Source organism: Periplaneta americana, chromosome 7, assembly GCF_040183065.1.
Source record: "Periplaneta americana isolate PAMFEO1 chromosome 7, P.americana_PAMFEO1_priV1, whole genome shotgun sequence".
NCBI lineage: Eukaryota > Metazoa > Arthropoda > Insecta > Blattodea > Blattidae > Periplaneta > Periplaneta americana.
In genome coordinates, this window is record NC_091123.1 from 173,883,540 (window position 1) to 173,895,411 (window position 11,872).

The window sequence follows — 11,872 nt, forward strand, 5'->3', positions numbered from 1 at the left end:
GATTCTGCCAGAATTATATATTAATTTCTGAAGGATCAGTCCCAGATATCAAATGACATGATGAAGCATAGTAGATAGCAGCAAATATATATATATATATATATATATATATATATATATATATATTTTTTTTTTTTTTTTTTTCGGAAATATCCAATCATTAACATAACAGGAGTAAAGGTAAAGGTAAAGGTATCCCCATAACATGCCATGAAGGCACTTGGGGGGGCATGGAGGTAGAGCCCCCATGCTTTCCATGACCTCGGCACTAGAATGAGGTGGTGTGGTCGGCACCACGCTCTGACCGGACATAACAGGAGTGGTAGGCACGAAATAGACGTTATTTAAGGTAAACAAATTTTGGTTATTGGGATACCGCACTGGACTTCCCGATTATGACCGTGGGCCATATCCTGGGGGGGGGGAAGTTTACATGCACACGGGGAAATTAATTTCTTTGTCTTGGCAACCCTTATCCATTTCAATATGTGAAACAAAACATGTTAATTATAAAAAAATGAATGTTCACACGTTATGCTTTGTAATAAGGAGTTACAAGTATTTCTATATTTATACGGCGCGAGTTCTGTAACATGAAATTTTATACGTTTGTTGAGGTTGAACAACAAACATCCCAATTTGCAGATGATTGGCAACACTGCTGTCTGTAATCATAGAGGACAGTGAAATCGCGCATCAATGAGAAATACAAAGAATACAAACTTGTTATGTAATTGATGTAACCTACAATCCCTGAGAAGATTGGGATAAATACGTGTTTATTAAATATTTTAGTATTAAAGGACTTACGTATTCGAATTGTAAAGTAATTACATAACAGAACTTACAACATTATTGAATATTGAAGTAAAATAAAATAAGTTGTACAGGTGGGTTATATAGAGTGCATTAAGGTAATCTTGTGATAAAAATTACTGTTCTCTGACGATAAACATGAAGATTTACGAAGATTTGTATGAAAAAGATGCGTTACGTTTTATGGTGAAACTAGCGGTGAAGTAGTTCCGGTGATTCGGAAGTTAATCGCTGAATTTATAAGTTTTTTTTTTATGTGCGGAGATGCAGTTGATCGTATATGCAAGGGATAACAAAAGCCAAAACTAACCAAACCTAACCTGTCACAAGGTGTAGGCTATAAACGGAGTACGTAGGGAACTACTTCAGTACTAGTTTCGCAGCTTTCGCAGTGATCACATCGTGTTTTTGGAATGCTGTGCCACAATTTTATGTTATTTTCAATTAACTTATTGTTCAAGTACTTTTTTTTTTGTATCGTTACGCATCACACAAGGGACTTCTTCTGAATCGTGTTGCATTATTTTACGAAGGGACCGCTGAAGTTTACCACTGCTAATACGTAGGTAGGCTTCTACAAATAGATTTACCTTGAACCGAAGAAAGGATTGCTTTCCCACGTAGTGAACAATACAGTGGTAGTACCAATGGATAACTTGGTGATTTCGTATGAAAATGTCTGAGAAAATCATCGGTCGGGGTATTGTTTTAATTTTAGGATTTGTTTTCTTTATGTGGACGTTACTTAAGAGCCTGTTTCTCATATGTGGTTAACACTGTAATGAAAAACATAAATAGCAAACATAATGAGCAACATAAAAGTGAAAAAGAAAAAGGTAATTCTCCAGAAAAGCTACATCAAAGACACACACTCACACTCTTTTTTTGCTTAATTGACTTCTATGAAATTTGAAGTGATAAGCACATAGTTTGTTTGCAGCCAGAAATACTTTCAACATAAAATTCATTTTATATTTACCTGTGTATTCTAATGCACTGTTGTAGCTAACATGCAAGATGTCAAAGACGAATTACTAGGGAATTGGTTAATTTCCCTAGAATTGTGTTCTGGACCTCTCGAGTATATTTTTTTCCTATCTAATATACTAACAGTATTAGCCTATTGTATCTTTGCTCAGAAATTTAATTTCTGTTGGGTATAGTCTTCATATATAATTATTTTTTTTATCTGTTTTGCTACCTTACAGACTTGTTAGTATTGCCATTACTTTATAGCAGAGTTGGCATTAACCACAAACAATGAACAATAAAACAGCATTTGCTTTGCAACATCATACTGGTTCTATTAAATTAATAAATTGATTTAGAAAGAGAAGTCTACATTCTTTTGTGACAGATCACAGACGATGTATCTATAGGTTCGTTCCAACAAGCGGTTCATGGATCAGTTCATGTACGGTTCCTGTACCATCTTATGCGCATGCGCTAGTTGAGCATCTGCTATGGGATTGAAACTGGACTGGACGCTGTTGGAACGCTTTCGCGGATCGTTATGTACTAAATCCAGAGATGTTGTAACTGTGATCATCTTTGCTAGGAACGGGATGCTTATTATTATGGTTTCGCAGCTAATTTTAATTGCAGAAAATAGAATTTCGATCATTTTTTATAAAAAGATGACAAAAAATATGGAAGGCAAGAATTCCGCTAATTCAATGTCATGCACTGGGGGACTCTCATCTAAAAATAGTTCTTTTTTTAATTATTAATGTATGTATGTTATTTATTATACTTTTAATCAAAGCTGCATGTTGAAACTGTAATTAACACTATTTCAATACCAAAATAATTTCCATTCCCCTTCTTTTTGGCGAAAATTTAAATTAAATCTCTAGTTTTATTATTCGTCTGTACTGTCACTTTTCATCTTTAACCTCATTGATGTGAACAGTCGATCAAGTCTTTCTTCAGTATCCAGGAGACGTTGGTGAGCTTATGCGCATTCGCGTCTCGCGTACTCTTCCGTACATGCCTCAATCCGCGGACTATTTCTGGCCGTTCCAAACCCGTGTCAAAAGCTTGTTGGAACGCCCGATTGCAGTACATGCTTCCGGTTCAGGACTGGTTCGGATTGTGTTGGAACGCTTTTTCTGTACTGCGCATGCTCATGATGGTTATGGACAGTTCCTGACTGTTGTTGGAACGAACCTGATATACTGTAACTCCCTGCTCACGTCCTAACTATTTTTCCTCTTTCTTTTCCACCCATAAATTGACAACATTTAGTTAAACATCAAAATCATTCAAATTTGCCTCTTTATTGAAAACACTGAACAGGAAAACCAACTTTGAGGCTTTTTCTATTGTCAATCTATTTCTAAGTTTAGAATGAACTAGTCCAAATGATCAGAAAATGCGCTCAACGTTAGTAGAAGAGGCCTTAATTGTGAATAGCTGTTGAATTACAGGGAACACTTTGTCATAACCCTTTTTTGGACATCATTACTGCTCACCTGGGGTATGTTGTCACCCCACGACTTTTCTCCCTCTCTCCACTACAGGTAATTGAAACTTCTATTGCCCAAGCTAGTATTAGATTATTAGACTAAACTACAAAAGAAAATGGAGTCATCTGGAATGACGCATCACCCTGGGAAGCATTGCAGAGTTAAATTAATCAAATTCATTTTAATGACTCTTCCACCAGTCATAAGCTGTCACGCCCTTTGTCACCTCAGGTTCAATGAAAGCTTTATGGAATGGTGGTGATGATTTAATTTGGAATTTAATGGTTAATGCTACAAAGAATTTCCTGGATAATGTTCTTCAGCAAAATTCAGGGCAGTGTTTTGTTCTTCTGATGTGAGGTCCATTTCATTATTCAAGAAGGTGTGCTGGAGCGAAGGCCATATTGTATCTATTTTAAACTTTTTTCGTAGAAGACTGGTCTGTAGATATAGAGGGAAAAATTGGATCAGTGTCTGGTAGAGTTCCTGGGTAGCTCAGTTGGTAGAGCGTTGGTACATTTAACCAAAGGTCCCGGGTTCGATACCCGGCCCCGGAACAATTTTCACTCGAAATTATTCAAATCAACTTTACAGGGAGTTATGCCTGAAAGTTGTTGTTTTCTAATGCCAGGCGTTTGACAATAAAGTCATTTGACCTCTTGCACTCCAATATTTTTCAAAGATATTATCATGACCAGCCACTGAAGCACAGATTTTGAGGTGTTCTGAATCCATTTCTTGGTTTGAGTTGCACAATGGGCAGTTAGGGGACTGATATATTCCAATTCTGTGCAGGTGTTTGGCCAAACAATCATGGCCTGTTGCCAATCTAAATGCAGCTACAGACGATTTTTGTGGTAAATCGGGAATTAACTGTGGATTATGATGCAGAGGGTTCCATTTTTTCCCTTGGGATTGTGTTATCAAATTTTGTTTGTTGAAGTCTAAGTATGTAGATTTAATAAATCTTTTCACAGAGTAATACGTAAATTTAGTAACAGATCTGTAAGTAGCAGTGCTGCCCTTCTTTGCTAAAGCATCCGCATTCTCGTTTCCCAGGATTCCACAATGGGATGGTATCCATTGGAATACAATTCTTTCATTGAGTGATATTAATTGAGAGAGCATTTTAGTTATTTCTGCTGTTTGAGATGAAGGTGTGTGTTTAGAGACTATTGATAGAATAGCTGCTTTGGAGTCTGACAATATAACTGCATTCTTAAATTTATTGATGTGGCATAGAAGATTCCTGAGACTTTCACTTATTGCAACGATTTCTCCATCAAAACTTGTTGTTCCATATCCAAGAGATCTATAAAGTGAGAAGAGACAGCACGTAACACCTGCACCGCCACCTTGTTCTCTGGAGATCAAGGATCCTCAGTGTATAAATGAAGCCAGTTTTGTGGAGGGTACCTAATATTAATTGCCTGAAAGTTTGATTTGCAATGAGAATGAAGTTTCTTGCACACATATTTTATGAAAACATAAGCGTCTGTAGTTTATGTTGAAAATAATAGTAATGTATATTGAGTGATCAATAGGTTTCCAACACCGAAAAAGATTTTCATTTAACTATAATATTGAATTATTGAAGTTACGCGATTTCATTTTCTTACTTATTTATTTATGTAAATCTTTCAGAATAAGTGCAACATGGGAGACACAACAGGCTTATCTAATAATGAGGCAAAGGAGTTCTGCAAGCCACCAGATACAGAAACAAAAGTGAGTAAGGCTTCTCCAACACTTTTGTTCGTTTTGAAATAATCCATTGTTTCATGCCAAACAGGTTAAATGAAGGGCAGCATAATGGTTTAGTATTAATACTCGAGGTCAGCTCACGACTAGGACTAGTATTTGGATGACCTATAAATGTCTTAAAAATAATCATTTATGACCTAAAGTCCACACCCGTGGAGTAGCGGTCAGCGCGTTTGGCTGTGAAAGCAGGTGCCCCGGGTTCGAATCCCGGTCGGGGCAAGTTACCTGGTTGAGGTTTTTTCCGGGGTTTTCCCTCAACCCAATACGAGCAAATGCTGGGTAACTTTCGGTGCTGGACCTTGGACTCATTTCACCGGCATTATCACCTTCACATCATTCAGACGCTAAATAACCTAGATGTTGATACAGCGTCGTAAAATAACCAAATAAAATAAAAAAATTTATGACCTAAAAGACTATTGTAAAACTAAAAAGAAGACAGTTCAGGAGACACTGATGAAGACGTAACATCACGTCGAAGGTATATACCTTTTTTTTAAATTTTTTAACACTTTTTAACGTGTGACTAAGTAATATTATGTTTTTAAAAAGAAGACTTAAGAATAAAGCACTGTTCTAAGTTTCATGTACGAGGTAAAAGGAATTTCTATTATCAGACATTTAAATTGACATATTAACATGCCACCTGTACTTTGGATTTGGTCCTGAAGTTTCAGAATTAATTTAAACTTACTTTTTTGCTTCCCTTGAAAAAATGTTCTCTTTGGCAGTTAGCAGGTTTACACTCTAAGCCGATGAAATTATGAAGAAAATATTGCTGAAGGTGTGTAAATATTTTGTTAATATAATGCATTCCCTTCCTTTCAGGATTTCATATTCCAGCAAACAATGTATCGCATTAAGGATCCAAGGCGTTCATTAGAGTTCTATACAAAAGTATTAGGAATGACATTGCTGCAGAAGTTGGATTTTCCAGAAATGAAATTTTCTTTATATTTCATGGGGTATGAAAAGGGAGAAAACATTCCTTCAGATCCTGTAGCACACAGTCAGTGGACGTTCTCGAGAAAGGCAACATTAGAACTTACACAGTAAGTACGTGAATGAATTGTGAATTTGTTCACGTTTGAATAGATTTTTAGAATTGATTTATTTATGAGTGTGCTCCTATAATGTTGACATAAGTAATAATAAATTATAATGTCGAAACATGGAGTAGGCCAAAAAAAAAAAGTAAAAACCAAAGGAGAGAAGTTCGATTCTGTACTGCGGATGGAGCCCATGCGTAGCTCATTGGTAGAGCACTCAGTACGTAGAATTGAGGATCCTACTCTCTTTTCAGCTAAAGATTGAAGTAAATGTAAATAAATGCACGTGGCATAATGGTTACTGATTGGCTATTGGACGCACAATGCCTCCAAACTCATGCTTGTCATCTTCCTCACATTAAAATAGTTTCTTTTAAAATAATAAAATGTACAATATACATGGAATACGAGTGAATTAAACATGCTTATAAGAACACTTTCTTACCATTTAAACAACATGTTTATATAAGTAGTTTCAGACATTGCATATTAAATCACTGTAACATGTATTATGGCAATGCGCATGCGTAATAGGCATTAAATCCCTCCCAAGGTGACTTGTAGCTTCACAGAGCACATCAGCATAGCTGGTATAACACAGTGCTAGATTCAGTGTTGCCAACCTCAAATAAATTTCTGTAGAATTAAAGAAATTCTCCACCCTTCATAGAATAACATTTAATCACGAATCTACAGAAAAAGAAAATCCACTATTCCCAGTAGAGAAATAATAAATATTAACCGTCTGTGAGCATTTTACGGGTTAGTTCAACGAATGTGTTGGAATATCTGCAACATATCAGACGATGGCTGCCCTGCGTGCTCACTTGCTGAAAATAATGTGCCCTGGTGGCTGCTTTGGTAGCTAGCTTGCGATTGCGGAGTAATACATTTCGGTTTTGTTTAAGTCTACTTCAATCTTTAGTTGGAAATAGTTTAGGTTCGATCCTCAGTGCTAGTGCGAATTATAAAAAAATTAATATCATAAGGTGATACAGCTTTTGTTGAATTTTGTCTAGAATTTTTTAGAATTTCTAACACAATTTTGTTTTGACAGGAAACCAGTGAGAAAGTTTAAAATCTTGTGTCCTTCTCTTTCTGTATATTCTCCTCAATTTTTCTTTTCTCCTTGTTGGTTTTTATTGTTCTTATTAATAATTTTGCCATATTCGTTTTTGTTTTAGTAACTGGGGAACTGAAAGTGATCCAGATTCGAAATATCACAATGGTAATTCTGATCCTCGAGGGTTTGGTAAGTTTTACAATTAAAAATTGTCTTGGTTTTTCACACCTCTCTTTTTCTGCTGTGTTTGGTATTTGAGAGGAGTTCTTGATACTTAAATATATTTGAATGATAGAACTGACTGACTCTTTTAATGTTTCCTGTGATATTCGATATACAGTATATTATTTTAAACGAGAATTTCTTATTTACTAATTTATAGTTTTTCATTATCAATTGTTTAAATCTTTTATGTAGCATGTACCAACACAATATAAATATTATTTCTGATTACCTGACTTTATTTGCCTTTACTTCTTTTATATGTAACGTTTATGATATAGTCTATTTATTTTCTTTTAGGTCATATAGGAATTGCAGTTCCTGATGTCGACAAAGCATGTGAAAGATTTGAGAAACTAAACGTGGAATTTATAAAGAAACCTAATGATGGTATGTTTAGTGAGTGGTTTTATCCTTAGAATACTCTCTTTTTATAGTTACAGTAACACCCCGATAAGATGCTGTTCAAGGGATTGGGTGTAAAATGCGTATTAACCGGGACCGAGTATTAGGCGGGTATACTAATTTTGACTTGTATACAGTATCCATTAGCATTTTTCTTTATTGAAATACAAGATTCATGAAAGGTAATATAGTATTACTCCATTATGTAATTACTGTACTGTACGTCAAAGACATTTACAATATGTACTCTACTTAATTCTTTCGAAAAAAAAAAAGCCATTTATAGTTGTTTGCCGTGTGCGTGTTCTCCAAGTCCTCATGTTTCCCACACTTCAGTTTCTGCGATTACATCCTCCCAACGTCACAGCTGTAGTGATTGAGTCGCGATTTTTTACTATCATTCTTAATGTCGATAATGGGATTCCTAATGAATCAGAGAGTTGTTTCTGAGTAAGAGTACTATTTTCATCGTACTTTCATAAGATTTCCTATTTTTCTGACACAGAAAGGGCTTTTCGTTTAACATTCATTGTAATCACATTCACAGACACTTCAATACACAAAAGGACAACAAACTGCCCAGCAAAAATTTCCAGAATTTTATTACGGCCGAGTGAGGAATGCTGTTTGAGAGAGAGGGTTAGCAAGAGGGTGAGGTATTGTAACTGTATGTAGGCTTTAACCACGCAGATAAGGAGTCGAATAAGAGAGCGTAACAAGAGGGTGGGGTATACTAAGGTATGAAGTATGAAGGTTTAAATGCGCAGGTAAAGGGTCGAATACCAATACTTTTCAGGTTAATGGCACCAGTGAGTTCAATGACCATGATATTTCATTGCTGTTACAGTACATGGCTGAAAATTACATCGAAAATATTCCACAAAAACAGCATATTATGCGGGACTTGAGCGCAACAAACGGGGTATTTTATAAAGGCGTTATATATGAAATGTGCAGGGAGCAGAAGAAAAAAGCGTATTACACTGGATAGCGTAATAAGCGGCACGTCTTATCGAGGTTTTACTTTATGTGTATTAAACTGATATATAGATTTTTTAATGAGTATAGTAATAGTATTTCTAATATTTTAAATCTAGAATTGAAAAACAGGCAAGTGGTTAAGTAGAATTCAAACCTAGTTCCTTTCTAGATACAAACAGTGTTCATGTTATACTTATAACAAATATATCATCATTATGATGTAGCTTTCAGGGAATTAGGCCACTGTTGACCTGTTCCGATCTCAAATCAGATGTCGAGGAGTCTCTTCAGTGGTCTTCCTTGGTTTCTTGTACCTGATGGGGTGTAATTTTTAAGTAATCTAGGCAATCTATTGCATGGCACTCTATTCATATGTTGTATCCATCGTGATTTATAATTTTTGATTTTATCGAGAACTGGGTATACTCCTAATTCTTCTAAAATGTCTGTATTTGTTTTAAAAATCATCCCCAGACAATGCAGTTAACTTTTAACTGTAGCAGACGGGAGAGGGTGAGGGCGAGTGTCTAGCGCCTTAAAACTAGACCAATTCGGCAAGCATGTTCAGAGGCTTTAAGGTGGCAACCCCACCACAGGACTTACTCTGCTCTGGTCTTGTAACCCGTTTTAATTACTGGGAAATCTCAAAATAAGAAGTCGAGTGGATTTTCAGTTGACAACAAAGCAAGGAATATGGTTTCACGAATATATTAACTTCATTAATATGAATTTCTTTTATTCAAGTAATGTTCAACAAATCCATTGCTTTCAAGTGACTGCCAGTTACATATTTATAAATCGTTATGAAAATTGGTTTTCATGTAAAGATCAGTAATTTTGCAACTGTTTAGAATTGAAGTTTACAAATGCAATCTTCTTCTTCTCGTGGTACTACAGCCGTTTGCCAGCCTTGACCACCCCAACAATTGTCCTCCATCTCATCCTATCACCTGCTGCTCTCCTCCATGCCCCCACACCACTCCTCAACAGGTCATCCTCTACAGACTGCAACCACCTCACTGGAGGTCTTCCAACTCTTCGGCTGCATAAATAGTATTGAAGGTCAACATTCTAGCTGGGTATTGTTCCTTTGTTCTATATAAATGGCCCAGCCACTGTATTCTTCTTGCTTTGATTTCTCTTACTATGTCAGGGTCGTTAAATATTTTATATAGTTCAGAATTGTATCTTATTCTCCACTTTCCCATTTCGCACACAGGGCCGTATATTCTTCTCAGGATCTTTCTTTCAAATGCTGCTAGCTTATTTTCATCTTCTTTATTTATAGCCCAGGTCTCGGCTCCATATATTAGTACAGGTTTAATAAGGGTCTTATATAATTTTATTTTGGTTTTCCCGTGTATATATCTGGATCTCATTTGTCTATTTAATCCGTAATAACTTCTGTTAGCTAAAGTTAGTCTATGCTTAATTTCTTGCTCTATTTTTCCATCATCAGTCACTTTCACCCCTAGGTATTTAAATTCCTTTACTCTTTGAAACCTGTGATGTCCAGCATCTAAATGGTCATTATTTGACTGATTTTTTGTTATTTCCATGTATTTAGTTTTCTCTTCATTTATCTGTAATCCCATCTTTTTCGCAGCTGTTTCCAATTTAATGAAAGTATCTCTTAGATCCCTTATTGATCTGCTCACTATGTCCAGATCATCGGCACAAATGCAATCTACTACCTTATATTTTACTACACACTCATGGAATCCATTTTCCTGGACGTCATTTTGTTGTGATATGCGTAAGTCCTTTTTTATGGACATTATGAGGCTATATGAAAGGGTGCACTGCCATGTAGTAATTGTTAGCATGTCTGATCGTGAAACAAGCAGGCCCAGCTTGAAATCCTGGTTGGGACAAGTTACCTGGTTGAGGTTTTTTCTGGAGGTTTGCCTCAACCCATTAAAAGCAAATGCTGGGTAACTGGACTCATTTCGCTGGCATTATCAACTTCATCTCACTCACACTAGATAACCATCATAGTTCATGAAGTTTTTGTGTATGTGTGCGTGTGTGTGGTTTTTTCTGATCTTATGTTACAAAGATCCTTAGTTATCATCACTGTACCTAGAATAAAGTGGAGATTCGTTTGGATCTTATCTTTTTTTTTTATTGTGTCAGAAATCAACTAGCAGTATCACATTTTATTTCCTTCACAAAACGCGTAGATTAGTAGAAAATTAATTAAATACCTGGCTTCATATCTTTCTTAGATAGATAGGTAGGTAGGTAGGTAGATAGATAGGTAGGTAGGTAGCTAGATAGATAGATAGATAGATAGACAGACAGACAGACAGACAGACAGACAGACAGACAGACAGACAGACAGACGACTCATTCGTTCCATAATATTCTTACATTTGCTTTATAGCATAGAATAAAGAACATGTCCAATTCTTACGTTTAACAATAAAATACATATAAAATGCAAATATGAAATATGTACAGAATTAATACCTTAATAATAATAATATTTTATACAATGTAGTATGTTTACCATTTAATAGTATTATAATATTTACACAGTATTGTGAAATGTCAAGAATTCATCTACAGAATAGAAAGTGTGAGATATTAAGTAATTTTTTAGTTTTACCTTAAATAATGCAGGGTTTTGGCTATGATTCTTAATGTTTTCAGGAAGACTATTGAACATTTTTATCGCCATGTAACGTACTCCCCTTTGATAGCATGATAAATTTGATGATGGCATATGAAAATCATTCCTTCTGCGGGTATTTATACTATGTATGGTGAGTTAGTTGGAAAATTTTCTTTATTACATAAGAGGAAATTTATTGTAGAGTATAACTTATGTATTGATTTGTTAAGGTCAGAATCTCTAATTTTTTTAAAAATAATGTACATGATTCTCTAGCCTTTGCTCCAACTATTATTCTAATGGCTCTTTTTTGTAATAAGAATATATTTTTACTAGCTGCAGAATTTCCCCAAAATATTATTCCGTAGGACATAATGGAATGAAAATAGGCAAAATATATTGTCTTTAAGATACTGCTGTTTAGAAATTGTTGTAATGACCTAATTGCGAAGCATGCTGAGCTAAGTTTGGGGGTTATTTCTTTGAT

General features: G+C 35.4%; 1 protein-coding gene and 1 non-coding gene across 7 annotated transcripts in view; both read left to right on the forward strand.

The window, feature by feature from the left end:
* Window positions 1-667: 667 nt before the first annotated feature.
* The window catches only part of Glo1 (Glyoxalase 1), a 42,456-nt gene continuing 31,251 nt past the window's right edge, over window positions 668-11,872 (forward strand). For 4 of the 6 annotated variants that reach the window (XR_011333259.1, XR_011333260.1, XR_011333256.1 and 1 more), the window contains exons 1-5: window positions 668-890; window positions 4,929-5,012; window positions 5,877-6,100; window positions 7,282-7,349; window positions 7,683-7,772. Coding sequence is in view for 1 of the 6 variants with exons in the window: in XM_069831909.1 (XP_069688010.1) it covers window positions 4,941-5,012; window positions 5,877-6,100; window positions 7,282-7,349; window positions 7,683-7,772 (454 nt within the window). In the remaining 5 variants the exon portion in view is untranslated. The remainder of the gene's footprint in view (window positions 891-4,928; window positions 5,013-5,876; window positions 6,101-7,281; window positions 7,350-7,682; window positions 7,773-11,872) is intronic. The other 2 variants (XR_011333257.1, XM_069831909.1) reach the window with 1 other exon arrangement.
* On the forward strand, window positions 3,769-3,841 carry TRNAN-AUU (transfer RNA asparagine (anticodon AUU)). Its single transcript has one exon. It is a non-coding gene; the product is annotated as a tRNA-Asn (tRNA).